This window comes from Penaeus vannamei, chromosome 2 (assembly GCF_042767895.1).
Source record: "Penaeus vannamei isolate JL-2024 chromosome 2, ASM4276789v1, whole genome shotgun sequence".
NCBI lineage: Eukaryota > Metazoa > Arthropoda > Malacostraca > Decapoda > Penaeidae > Penaeus > Penaeus vannamei.
The window spans coordinates 19,712,249-19,726,308 of NC_091550.1; the positions used below are offsets into that span (position 1 = coordinate 19,712,249).

Sequence of the window (14,060 nt, forward strand, 5' to 3'; positions counted from 1 at the left end):
ACACTGCAAATCTCAATCGAAACAGAGAATCTCGCAAAGAAAATAAACACCCGATGATAAAAAAATATGATCTTGACCAACCTAGGATATAAATACTGGATCCACAGAACAACAAACAGTTTAACGAGCCAGTTCCAACCCTGAACAGTCCCTCTTTAGAAACCTCTTGTGTCAGGAAGCTGGAGCGGTAGTTCTTGTTTTCCCCCAGTGACCTAGTCTTGTATTTACATTGTGTTTGGCTGGACCCTTGATTCTTGTTTTCCCGCAGTGACCTAGTCTTGTATTTACATTGTGTTTGGCTGGACCCTTGATTCTTGTTTTCCCCCAGTGACCTAGTCTTGTATTTACATTGTGTTTGGCTGGACCCTGGAGAAGTGTCGTTGTCATGGATAAGATTGTCGTTTTTCCTTGGGACAAACTTTTCCACAATGAAGAACCTGAATGCCCTAGGATCGCCTGTTCAAGTCTGAGCGATGATGATACTGTGTATAATGAGTCAAGAAAGTGAGTATTGAGTATTAGCAATTTGGAATATAGGGAATGTGGATTGTAATAATAAATGTAGTGAGAGAAGCAGGGCTTTTGGTATTGTTGTCAGGATATTTGTATATGAATAACTTTGTCATCATGTATAAGTTAAAGAGACCGACGCGCGTAGATAGAGGGAAATGGACACCGCCATCTTATAGAGCGGAAGAAATAAAGTAGGACAGAACATAGTTTAAGCTGCAGCCGCCTCATAGTCACCGCTAAATAACGAAAATATAACGTGCAGTCGCCGCTCAGATTCTGTCCCGCATCTTGTTTACCTTTCCAGGAATAACAGCGCAGACCGCCTAACTCATTACTGCGATGTCCGAAGTAGTTCATGTGTTACTATATGTGTTACTCTGCGCTTGTCAAAACGATATTTGGCTAATTATCAGTGGATGCTGTTACACATGGTATTTGTTACAGAGAACGACACACCCTCCCAGAGATCGAGAAAAAATGATGTTTTTTCTGCTGAAAATGCAGTGATCTTATGGATCCTTGAGTTTTCTTCTGCGAATGAATAGTTCAGGATATCAAGTACCATATCTTCATCGACGATCTTGATACGATAGTCCCGTTAGCAGGGGAGCGCAAGAAGTATATCAGGGCAATAATGGGTAAAACAGGCTTAAATAAGAAGAATAGCGATAAAAAATGAGTAAAACTAGCACAAAAAATGCTTATAATCGTCCAATGAAACTCTACGGACGTTACCGCCGTCTTTGAAATTCTACGGACTGATGCACCAGAATTCAAACACTCTACGGGAACCCAACCCACCTTTCAGCAAAACTATGGGAATTCACACGTTCCAAACCCCTCAAAAAACGTATTTACCAATAAAACAGCGTAATATAACAATTTAAGTTGCCATGACATGGCTCCACCCCCAACTACCCCCCCGGGACACATTCTTTTCACCTCGGTATGTATGGCAAGATAGACCTGCATTCACACCGTAAAATAATAAACCAAATACCTTTATATCTGGAAACACCAACTTTTGTTCAGTTTTTTCTACCGCCTGGATTACTTCGATTTTAATCACTTCTTTCGGCATTTGGAGCTCTTGATGGACCCAGGTCACTGGGATCATTACTGAAGTCTAATTTATCTTCTTTGCCACTGTATAGTAATAATAACCAAGAATCAACACAACACTGGAAACGCAACATTTTTTTACTGCCGTTCCACCTCAAAATGAGCGGGCCAATGAGCTGTCAATCTGGCGACTAGCGAAAGGAAGTGTGAAACGCTCGATGCACACGATTCTAAATAAGGCTGTAAATCAATTTAAAAACACGTAAATGAAATATAATAATAATAATGAAACACTTTAAGAGCATAAATGTGTAACAGCATATACTAATAATTAGCCAAATATCATTTCGAAAAGGGCATAGTAACACGTGAATTACTTTTTAAGCGGTCAGTGTTGTTTTTCTTGGCAAGGAAAACAAGATGATCAACTTAGAATTTGAACGGCGCGCGTTATGTTTGTCATTTAGTGGTAAATATGAGGCCGCTGCAGCTTAAGCCATGTTCTATCCCACTCTATTTCTACAGCTCTATAAGATGGCGGCGTCCATTTCCCTATATCTACGTGTTGGTTCATATCCTTACTATATGTATTGTGTAATTTTAATAAATGTAGCATTATAATCTTGATTGACCCATAGTGACTTTCGATACAGAACCCAGCTATCTGTTCTAGCCAAATCCACTTGAAAGTCGATGATTTATATACGATTGAAGACTATAGTTCGATAGTAGCCATTGAGGGATTTTTCAGTTTCACACAGCCATCCAACCTTGCAATTATTATTCTGGAAATTATTTATGAAGTAACTGCACGACTTCAGCCACTCCTGGGAGTCCACACACATCTCCCTGGACCTCTATCCGATCGCCGTGGATAGTCGTGATATATTTTCTTTATTTCTGACGATATTATATACCTGCTCAGGTTTTTCCATGCATCAGTGTCTGCAGTTACCAGATTTGCCTTAGATTTTCCCCTATATTCGTCTTGAAATTTTCAGGGCAAGATGGGCGAAAATCGCCGAAAAAAGACCAGACAGTCCCCTTAATTTGTTAGATTAGGTTGGTTTATTGGTCAATACGTTTTTTTTGAGGTTTGGGACATGTGAATTCCCGTAGAGTTTCACCGAAAGGTGGGTTGGGTTCACCAAAGGTTTTTCAGTTTAGTCCTTTATTTACCACCCTGGCTAACTGCACAGGTGTGGGCAAGCTGTCGATCATTTAAAAGAAAAGAACAATCAATTATTTATCTACTCATCTATCAAGCCGGCATACGGCTTGGGCGTGGAAAGGCAATGTAACATTTGATATGTGGTCATGTGATACTACATTCCAAATTTAGGATACAACATAAGTATATCTTTCAAGACGTCAGATGATAAGAAGAAGTTACATAGTTCTCCATACCTCATGCTAGGTGGTCTGAAAGGCTGTATTACATGGCACTCTGAGATATAATGTACAAGTGTTCGCTTATATTCTTCATTGCATAATTTACACTTAAAGCGTTTTAAGCAGGGAAAGTTCTTGCCTGAAATCTCAAGCGTTTTTCTTGCTAACTCAAGCATTTCACTTGCTTTCTCAAGCGACCTCCATAGATGGCTTGACTTGCGCTTGCAAAGTCAAGCGGTGTACCGTCACCATGGCAACGGCGTCGGTCGCGTACCGTACTGGTCACGATCCTTCGAATGCGGGTGCTGGCCAGGAATTCCGCTTAATATCTTATCAGATAAATACTTTTTTCACGGTATCTGATTCTGTAATTTTCTTAAAATCATATTCAAAGAAATTGAAATTAACTGAACACGAAAGGAGATAATGGAGATTATGGGAATAAAAAGTTTTCTTATGAATAATAAATGATTATAAGATGAAAAATTTTCCTCTTATTGTTAAACTTCTCGTCTGTCTAAATCGAGAATATATCTGCTATTTTATGAAATACTGAATATTTCAAGTGAAAAAGTCTGAGAAATTCTAGCAACATTCTTCTGTTGATATTATATTCGATGATTTGTTATATTTAACCTCATAAAATCGGATGTATGGGAATGGGTAGGCCTATATTTTAATTCAGGGATATTCATTTGTTTTGATAACGCGTCAGAATGAAAGGGCTGTCAATCGGAAGTGTGTGTCATTGTTTTAGAGGCACTTTATATGAATATAAGAGAAAATATAGCGCTTTGTTAAGATGTTTGGGTAGATTTATTTACTTCTCTGCCATCTTGATGCGGCGCCAGCTTGTCAGTTGTTTTGAATTGTGCGCTCAAACTGTTACCAACCGCCAATGGAATAAATTCCTCCCTCGACTTGTGCATAAGTTATCTCTTTCCGAGATTGTTGGTGGGAATATTGCTTTTAAAACCCAAGTATGTATATTTCGCGTGTTATTTTAATATTTCTATGCTCATCAAGGACTGTTATGATTTGTACTTTATAAAGAGACATTTCCACATGTCTGGCATCACTGAAGAGGGCCTGCCTGCCTTGGAAAGCGCTTGGCAAGAATTCTTGCCAAGCGCTCCCCTGTTTAAAACGCTTTTAGTTTCTTCAACATTACAGGCTGTACTGACCTGCCAGTACAATCTATATTCCAGCCTGATTCTTCCAGTCACAATATCACACACTGTCTTGTTCTTGTTTTGCATAAACCATAGATGAATACATCTTGCATAAATCGGTCATAGTGCTTTATGCTACAGCTTTCAGGCCGTTGAGAATTAATCAAGTCAGACAAGTCCTCTTTGAAGAAAGTTTTAAATATGTGTGAAATCCTAGCAAGAGGTACTCCAAGATCTATATCCACGCTTTGCTTGTCACATGCTGATTTTGCTAGGCGGTCAGCATGATCATGCCTGGGGATTCCAACATGCGATGGTACCCACACAAAACGTATATCATGTCCTTTTGCACGATACACATTTATCCTTATGTCATTTGCAATATTTCTTGCACCTTTGTCTAGTGCGTTCAAAGCCAGGAGAGCACACTGTGAGTCGCAGAAAATTACCCCTGAGCCTTGACTTATTAGAAATTCGGTGGCTATGAGCATTCCTGCCAACTCAGTTTGCGTAGTGCTAGCCCAGTCATGAACCCGCCTATAATCCTGGTGCTGCAAAATAGAATTCCAAAAATGGTGGTTACGTCTGTAGAGCTTCATTAGCCGATTTTTTTTTCTGTTTTTATGTATTTTTTATCGTTATTCTTATTTAAGCCATTTTTACCCCATAATTTCCCTGATATACTTCATGCCCTCCCCTGCTAACGGGACTATCATGTCAAGATCGTCGATAGAGAAATGGTACTCGATCTACTGAACTATTCATTCGCAGAAGAAAACTCAAGGATCCATAAGATCACTGCATTTTCAGCAGAAAAAACATCATTTTTTCTCGATCTCTGGGAGGGTGTGTCGTTCTCTGTAACAAATACCATGTGTAACAGCATCCACTGATAATTAGCCAAATATCGTTTTGACAAGCGCAGAGTAACACATATAGTAACACATGAACTACTTCGGACATCGCAGTAATGAGTTAGGCGGTCTGCGCTGTTATTCCTGGAAAGGTAAACAAGATGCGGGACAGAATCTGAGCGGCGACTGCACGTTATATTTTCGTTATTTAGCGGTGACTATGAGGCGGCTGCAGCTTAAACTATGTTCTGTCCTACTTTATTTCTTCCGCTCTATAAGATGGCGGTGTCCATTTCCCTCTATCTACGCGCGTCGGTCTCTTTAACTTATACATGATGGGTATTTGTTACAGAGAACGACACACCCTCCCAGAGATCGAGAAAAAATGATGTTTTTTCTGCTGAAAATGCAGTGATCTTATGGATCCTTGAGTTTTCTTCTGCGAATGAATAGTTCAGGATATCAAGTACCATATCTTCATCGACGATCTTGATACGATAGTCCCGTTAGCAGGGGAGCGCAAGAAGTATATCAGGGCAATAATGGGTAAAACAGGCTTAAATAAGAAGAATAGCGATAAAAAATGAGTAAAACTAGCACAAAAAATGCTTATAATCGTCCAATGAAACTCTACGGACGTTACCGCCGTCTTTGAAATTCTACGGACTGATGCACCAGAATTCAAACACTCTACGGGAACCCAACCCACCTTTCAGCAAAACTATGGGAATTCACACGTTCCAAACCCCTCAAAAAACGTATTTACCAATAAAACAGCGTAATATAACAATTTAAGTTGCCATGACATGGCTCCACCCCCAACTACCCCCCCGGGACACATTCTTTTCACCTCGGTATGTATGGCAAGATAGACCTGCATTCACACCGTAAAATAATAAACCAAATACCTTTATATCTGGAAACACCAACTTTTGTTCAGTTTTTTCTACCGCCTGGATTACTTCGATTTTAATCACTTCTTTCGGCATTTGGAGCTCTTGATGGACCCAGGTCACTGGGATCATTACTGAAGTCTAATTTATCTTCTTTGCCACTGTATAGTAATAATAACCAAGAATCAACACAACACTGGAAACGCAACATTTTTTTACTGCCGTTCCACCTCAAAATGAGCGGGCCAATGAGCTGTCAATCTGGCGACTAGCGAAAGGAAGTGTGAAACGCTCGATGCACACGATTCTAAATAAGGCTGTAAATCAATTTAAAAACACGTAAATGAAATATAATAATAATAATGAAACACTTTAAGAGCATAAATGTGTAACAGCATATACTAATAATTAGCCAAAATATCATTTCGAAAAGGGCATAGTAACACGTGAATTACTTTTTAAGCGGTCAGTGTTGTTTTTCTTGGCAAGGAAAACAAGATGATCAACTTAGAATTTGAACGGCGCGCGTTATGTTTGTCATTTAGTGGTAAATATGAGGCCGCTGCAGCTTAAGCCATGTTCTATCCCACTCTATTTCTACAGCTCTATAAGATGGCGGCGTCCATTTCCCTATATCTACGTGTTGGTTCATATCCTTACTATATGTATTGTGTAATTTTAATAAATGTAGCATTATAATCTTGATTGACCCATAGTGACTTTCGATACAGAACCCAGCTATCTGTTCTAGCCAAATCCACTTGAAAGTCGATGATTTATATACGATTGAAGACTATAGTTCGATAGTAGCCATTGAGGGATTTTTCAGTTTCACACAGCCATCCAACCTTGCAATTATTATTCTGGAAATTATTTATGAAGTAACTGCACGACTTCAGCCACTCCTGGGAGTCCACACACATCTCCCTGGACCTCTATCCGATCGCCGTGGATAGTCGTGATATATTTTCTTTATTTCTGACGATATTATATACCTGCTCAGGTTTTTCCATGCATCAGTGTCTGCAGTTACCAGATTTGCCTTAGATTTTCCCCTATATTCGTCTTGAAATTTTCAGGGCAAGATGGGCGAAAATCGCCGAAAAAAGACCAGACAGTCCCCTTAATTTGTTAGATTAGGTTGGTTTATTGGTCAATACGTTTTTTTTGAGGTTTGGGACATGTGAATTCCCGTAGAGTTTCACCGAAAGGTGGGTTGGGTTCACCAAAGGTTTTTCAGTTTAGTCCTTTATTTACCACCCTGGCTAACTGCACAGGTGTGGGCAAGCTGTCGATCATTTAAAAGAAAAGAACAATCAATTATTTATCTACTCATCTATCAAGCCGGCATACGGCTTGGGCGTGGAAAGGCAATGTAACATTTGATATGTGGTCATGTGATACTACATTCCAAATTTAGGATACAACATAAGTATATCTTTCAAGACGTCAGATGATAAGAAGAAGTTACATAGTTCTCCATACCTCATGCTAGGTGGTCTGAAAGGCTGTATTACATGGCACTCTGAGATATAATGTACAAGTGTTCGCTTATATTCTTCATTGCATAATTTACACTTAAAGCGTTTTAAGCAGGGAAAGTTCTTGCCTGAAATCTCAAGCGTTTTTCTTGCTAACTCAAGCATTTCACTTGCTTTCTCAAGCGACCTCCATAGATGGCTTGACTTGCGCTTGCAAAGTCAAGCGGTGTACCGTCACCATGGCAACGGCGTCGGTCGCGTACCGTACTGGTCACGATCCTTCGAATGCGGGTGCTGGCCAGGAATTCCGCTTAATATCTTATCAGATAAATACTTTTTTCACGGTATCTGATTCTGTAATTTTCTTAAAATCATATTCAAAGAAATTGAAATTAACTGAACACGAAAGGAGATAATGGAGATTATGGGAATAAAAAGTTTTCTTATGAATAATAAATGATTATAAGATGAAAAATTTTCCTCTTATTGTTAAACTTCTCGTCTTTCTAAATCGAGAATATATCTGCTATTTTATGAAATACTGAATATTTCAAGTGAAAAAGTCTGAGAAATTCTAGCAACATTCTTCTGCTGATATTATATTCGATGATTTGTTATATTTAACCTCATAAAATCGGATGTATGGGAATGGGTAGGCCTATATTTTAATTCAGGGATATTCATTTGTTTTGATAACGCGTCAGAATGAAAGGGCTGTCAATCGGAAGTGTGTGTCATTGTTTTAGAGGCACTTTATATGAATATAAGAGAAAATATAGCGCTTTGTTAAGATGTTTGGGTAGATTTATTTACTTCTCTGCCATCTTGATGCGGCGCCAGCTTGTCAGTTGTTTTGAATTGTGCGCTCAAACTGTTACCAACCGCCAATGGAATAAATTCCTCCCTCGACTTGTGCATAAGTTATCTCTTTCCGAGATTGTTGGTGGGAATATTGCTTTTAAAACCCAAGTATGTATATTTCGCGTGTTATTTTAATATTTCTATGCTCATCAAGGACTGTTATGATTTGTACTTTATAAAGAGACATTTCCACATGTCTGGCATCACTGAAGAGGGCCTGCCTGCCTTGGAAAGCGCTTGGCAAGAATTCTTGCCAAGCGCTCCCCTGTTTAAAACGCTTTTAGTTTCTTCAACATTACAGGCTGTACTGACCTGCCAGTACAATCTATATTCCAGCCTGATTCTTCCAGTCACAATATCACACACTGTCTTGTTCTTGTTTTGCATAAACCATAGATGAATACATCTTGCATAAATCGGTCATAGTGCTTTATGCTACAGCTTTCAGGCCGTTGAGAATTAATCAAGTCAGACAAGTCCTCTTTGAAGAAAGTTTTAAATATGTGTGAAATCCTAGCAAGAGGTACTCCAAGATCTATATCCACGCTTTGCTTGTCACATGCTGATTTTGCTAGGCGGTCAGCATGATCATGCCTGGGGATTCCAACATGCGATGGTACCCACACAAAACGTATATCATGTCCTTTTGCACGATACACATTTATCCTTATGTCATTTGCAATATTTCTTGCACCTTTGTCTAGTGCGTTCAAAGCCAGGAGAGCACACTGTGAGTCGCAGAAAATTACCCCTGAGCCTTGACTTATTAGAAATTCGGTGGCTATGAGCATTCCTGCCAACTCAGTTTGCGTAGTGCTAGCCCAGTCATGAACCCGCCTATATTCCTGGTGCTGCAAAATAGAATTCCAAAAATGGTGGTTACGTCTGTAGAGCTTCATTAGCCGATTTTTTTTCTGTTTTTATGTATTTTTTATCGTTATTCTTATTTAAGCCATTTTTACCCCATAATTTCCCTGATATACTTCATGCCCTCCCCTGCTAACGGGACTATCATGTCAAGATCGTCGATAGAGAAATGGTACTCGATCTACTGAATGATTCATTCGCAGAAGGAACAGTGCCGAGAATCGATGAAATCATTGGATTTTCTGCAGGAAAACATAATTTTTTCGACTTGGTCTCTGTGGGGGGGGGGGATGCGTAGCTATTGGTGACAATTACCATTGATAATACATGATTCCAATAGGAACACGGAAATTAGTTAACTTAGTCGTTTTAAAATTGAGATCACGAATGGGCACGTGACGCTTGATTAGCTACAATGAAAGGTAAGTTACAACATATTTTTTCTACAGCCAGCAAATTAAGTGATAATATATATATATACACACACACACACACACACACACACACACACACACATATATATATATATATATATATATATATATATATATATATATATATATATATATATATTTTTTTTTTTTTTTTTTTTTTTTTTTTTTTTTACTGAATTTCGAAAAACGTTCTCTAGATTGTTGTTCTAAATTTTAAGGAAACGACAGGATCAGTCTATCTACCTATCATGAACACACACACACACACACACACACACACACACACACACACACACACACACACACACACACATATATATATATATATATATATATATATATATATATATATATATATATATATATATATATATATATATATATATTACACATCAGGTTGCTGTAAATTATACAGAATTGACAATTGGCAACCGGGACTCTTATCGACCCGAAGATAAAGTTTGGTGTGGTTGGTACTGATAGCTTCAGTAGAGGCAAGAACATTCATTTTACCAAAGTGCCTGGAGGGAGCGACATAAATCCCATAGATAAAGTGGGTGTCTTTTCGTAGTCCCCTTGGTATTAGTTCATAGGTAAGTGAGTATAAGGTAGGTTAGTGAGTTCTGGCTATTAAAAAAAAAAGAAAAGGAAAAACTGTTATCAGGCAAATTTGGGAAGTTATAATCAGTGGGAATCAGTTTGGGATGGCTTTTACAAATATTTCTATTGTGCTTTCTATTTTGTATATTATGGAAGTGTATATGTAGGGATTGCATTATTTTAGTCAGAAGTATTTTGATGAAGAAAGTATACAGTAGGAATAATGTAAGTATTCGTTGTTTCTTGCAAATATCATATGATTTATATTTTTCATGGCTGCAGAGTAAAGCAGCACATGAAAAAGATGGTGAATCAACTCATCACGTGTATCTGTTGATATCATATGATTATTGCTGTGCATGGAAATGCGAGTTTCACAATAATAACTCGTATGAAGTAAGTGTTAAGCAGTATGAATCTGTATGAAAGTGAGGTAGGTCATTATATTAGTAACATTTAAAATCCTTTTAGCGTTTTTTCCTTACATTTCGTGTTCTTAAACATGTCACGAAATATTTTTTTATCGTGTATTTATTTATGGTTGTTTAAGGATGAGTGAAAAATTTAGACATTTTTATTTTAGTTATAGCTCAATTATTGTAAAGAAAGAAAATTAGGACGTGATCTGTCTGAAGGGGGCACTAAAGTAATGGAAGGTAAGGCCGCATTGTGGTATGAGAACAATTTGGTTGCGTGACACTTAGGTCAAACTATTCTTGTTGTTACATGGAATGCGGATAAAAAAATGTAATAGATCTTAGACCCATGTGAATCCTCCGATATCTCCACATTTGCACGAAGGCCCAATAGCCTTATCACTTTCACTGTTATCTCACTCTTCGCAGAACGAGTCAGCCCCCTGAGTGTAGCGAGGAGTGCCACAAATGGTCGAAGAAAATTCGCATCAAGAGGAGCGGTAAGGACAAGGCCAAAGAAGCCCTCCGGAAGGACCAAGGTGTCACCATGGCGGGCCAGACGAGGCCGACGCCCCACAAGCCGTCGAACAAACTTAGCGAGGAGGAGAATCAGGCGGTCTTCAAGATGCTCGACCTGCGGTGTCTGGTGAGCGAAGGACGGCCCTTGGGGGGGGGGGGGTGAAGGTATAAAGAGTCGAAAGCCTGGATTGTGAGGCAATATTTATGGGTATTGGCTCTATAAAGTGGTTCTGAACAATTTCGGGCTGTGAGCTATCATAAGAATTTTTTATAAAGTACCACCGTTATCAGGTGTTAATTGAGACTTGGATAGTTATTATCATGTATTAATGTGGGTTATTGATACAAGCAGGGGCTCGTATAGATAATTACCCGAGTCTGTGATTCGGCATTCTATCCATACTGAACTTCAAAATGAATGACTATTATACTGCACTGCTGTTTGCCAAAATCAGCTTTTAGATATCAACAAATATCAGCTGATGCCTTCCCGTAAAAAAAAACGGCTTCATTCGTTCCTCGGTGATTTTAACGATTGTATGCTTCAAAAAATTATGGAATACACTCTTTGAAGCACAAAATCCCCTACTAAGGAATAAAATACCGCTAGAAATCAACTGATATATCAAAATAACGTAAGAGGATTAGAACATTGTATTTTTGAAACTGAGAGTCCGAAAGTTAGGTTAAGACTTCCTACAAACGTGAAGATTCTAGCATAAGAAAATTGTGTTAAGAACTGATTTGCATTGCATAATTTCCTTAAGCACAGATTTGCATTGCTTAATTTCCTTAAGCATATTGTGTTAAGAACTGATTTGGATTGCATTCCTCCACACAGGCACAAGCAACGGCTGTGGTGCAGATGTACGGGACGGAGCCACCGCACCATAGCAGCTGGTACAAGATCCACTGCGGGGTGGCCACCTTTACCAAAGACAACATCCGCAAGTCCTTTTTCATCCAGGCGAGTTCGTTTTCTTCATCCGTCGTCAGTCATTCTCCCTTTTAGATGTGTATTTTATTCAACAATACGTCCCTCTTCTACTTTCCCTTCTCAGAAATTGCATTTCCATATTATCCATTTATTATCTACCTTGAGTAACAATTATTTTCAGATTTTGAGAATGAATTGGAACTTTTTAAAACGTTCGAAACTTTATTGATTTTTTAAAATGATTTCGAGAAGAAATTGGCTTTTAAAACTTAAAAATTCTCTTTCTTTATGGAATAATTTGTTCAGATTTGGAGAACAAATTGGAATTCGCTCCCATTATTTTAAGACTTAAACGTTTTTCTGGTCATATCTTCCAGGTTTACGACTTCGCGACGGGCCAAAGGGTCTTCGAGCAGGAAATCTACAGGGAGTTTTCTTATCACGATTCTAGACCTCATTTCCATCAATTCGAATCTGACGTAAGTTGTTATTTTTTATTAGTTTATTGTGCTTGTAATTCCTGTATTACTTGCGCTTTTGAAACTATGATTATTACTGTCGTCGTCGTCGTCGTCATCGTAACCATTATTATTTCTTTTAGTTATTGACATTTTCTTATCATTATTAGAGGCAAACACAGGCACAGAAAGGCAAATGAACATAGACAGTTAAACAGAACTCACACACAGTCTATGTCATTATACTGTACTGCTTGTGGTCGGCCCGTCTGTCTGTCACATGTATATTTAATGCCTGAAATCATATTTCGTTTGACTAAGAACTTCAAGTTTCTTCGTTCTGATGTAAAATAGGCATCTACTGCTTGGTATCCCATTCCATGTTACTTCGAAAATCAAGTCTATTAGTTTTGGTGGATTATGGGGGGGGGGTGATACATTATTGACAACATAGATATTAAGGAATGCCCCACATCATGATGTCCATGTCTCTGTCCACGTCCATGTCTGTGTCAGTGTCCATGTCTGTATCCTTGTCTGTGTCCTTGTCCATGTCTATGTATGTGTCTATGTCTTTGTCCATGTCTATGTGTCTATGTCCTTGTCCATGTCCATGTCTGTGTCCTTGTCCATGTCCATGTCTGTGTCCTTGTCCTTGTCCATGTCTGTGTCCTTGTCCTTGTCCATGTCTGTGTCCTTGTCCATGTCTGTGTCCTTGTCCTTGTCCATGTCCATGTCTGTGTCCTTGTCCATGTCCATGTCTGTGTCCTTGTCCTTGTCCTTGTCCATGTCTGTGTCCTTGTCCATGTCTGTGTCCTTGTCCATGTCTGCGTCCTTGTCCATGTCCATATCTGTGTTCTTGTCCATATCTGTGTCCTTGTCCATGTCCATATCTGTGTCCTTGTCCATATCTGTGTCCTTGTCCATGTCCTTGCCCATGTTCATGTCCATGTCCATGTCTGTGTCCTTGTCCATGTCCATATATGTGTCCTTGTCCATATCTGTGTCCTTGTCCTTGTCCATATCTGTGTCCTTGTCCATGTCCGTGTCCTTGTCCACGTCTGTGTCCTTGTCCATGTCCATATCTGTGTCCACGTCTGTGTCCTTGTCCATGTCCATATCTGTGTCCTTGTCCTTGTCCTCCACGTTTGTGTCCGTGTCTGTCATCATCATCATCAACAATAATCATTCATTTCTTCTTGGAGGAAAGTGTGGAATTCATGTTGAACAAATTGCAACAGGAACAACGAAGGGAAGGGCAAGAAAACACACGAATATGTCGAAGGCCTTTTCACTATTGATGCCCTGACGAAGCAATATTGAAAAGGCCTTCGACATATTCGTGTGTTTTCTTGCCCTTCCCTTCGTTGTTCCTGTTGGAGGAAAGTACACTGCAATGAAGTAGTTAGGCCGTTGGTTTATACACAATTTTTATTTACACGACTCTTCTAGGGGGATATGAAGAAGGAAGATAAGAGGGGGAGAGGGGAGAAAGGGAAAAGAAGGAGAATGAGAAAAGAGAGAGAATGGGAGAAGGGCGGCTTAAGAAATAGAAATGGGAAATGGAAACAAAAGGGGTTAAGGGAAAGGGAAAGGAAAAA

At 39.0% G+C, this 14,060-nt stretch overlaps 1 protein-coding gene across 1 annotated transcript in view; it reads left to right on the forward strand.

The window, feature by feature from the left end:
• Positions 1–168: 168 nt before the first annotated feature.
• Positions 169–14,060, forward strand: part of LOC113811330 (actin nucleation-promoting factor WAS) — a 30,327-nt gene continuing 16,435 nt past the window's right edge. Inside the window, exons 1-4 of the mRNA XM_070135755.1 lie at positions 169–504; positions 10,975–11,191; positions 11,906–12,031; positions 12,379–12,480. Of these exons, the coding sequence (XP_069991856.1) occupies positions 386–504; positions 10,975–11,191; positions 11,906–12,031; positions 12,379–12,480 (564 nt within the window). The 5' untranslated portion in view covers positions 169–385. The remainder of the gene's footprint in view (positions 505–10,974; positions 11,192–11,905; positions 12,032–12,378; positions 12,481–14,060) is intronic.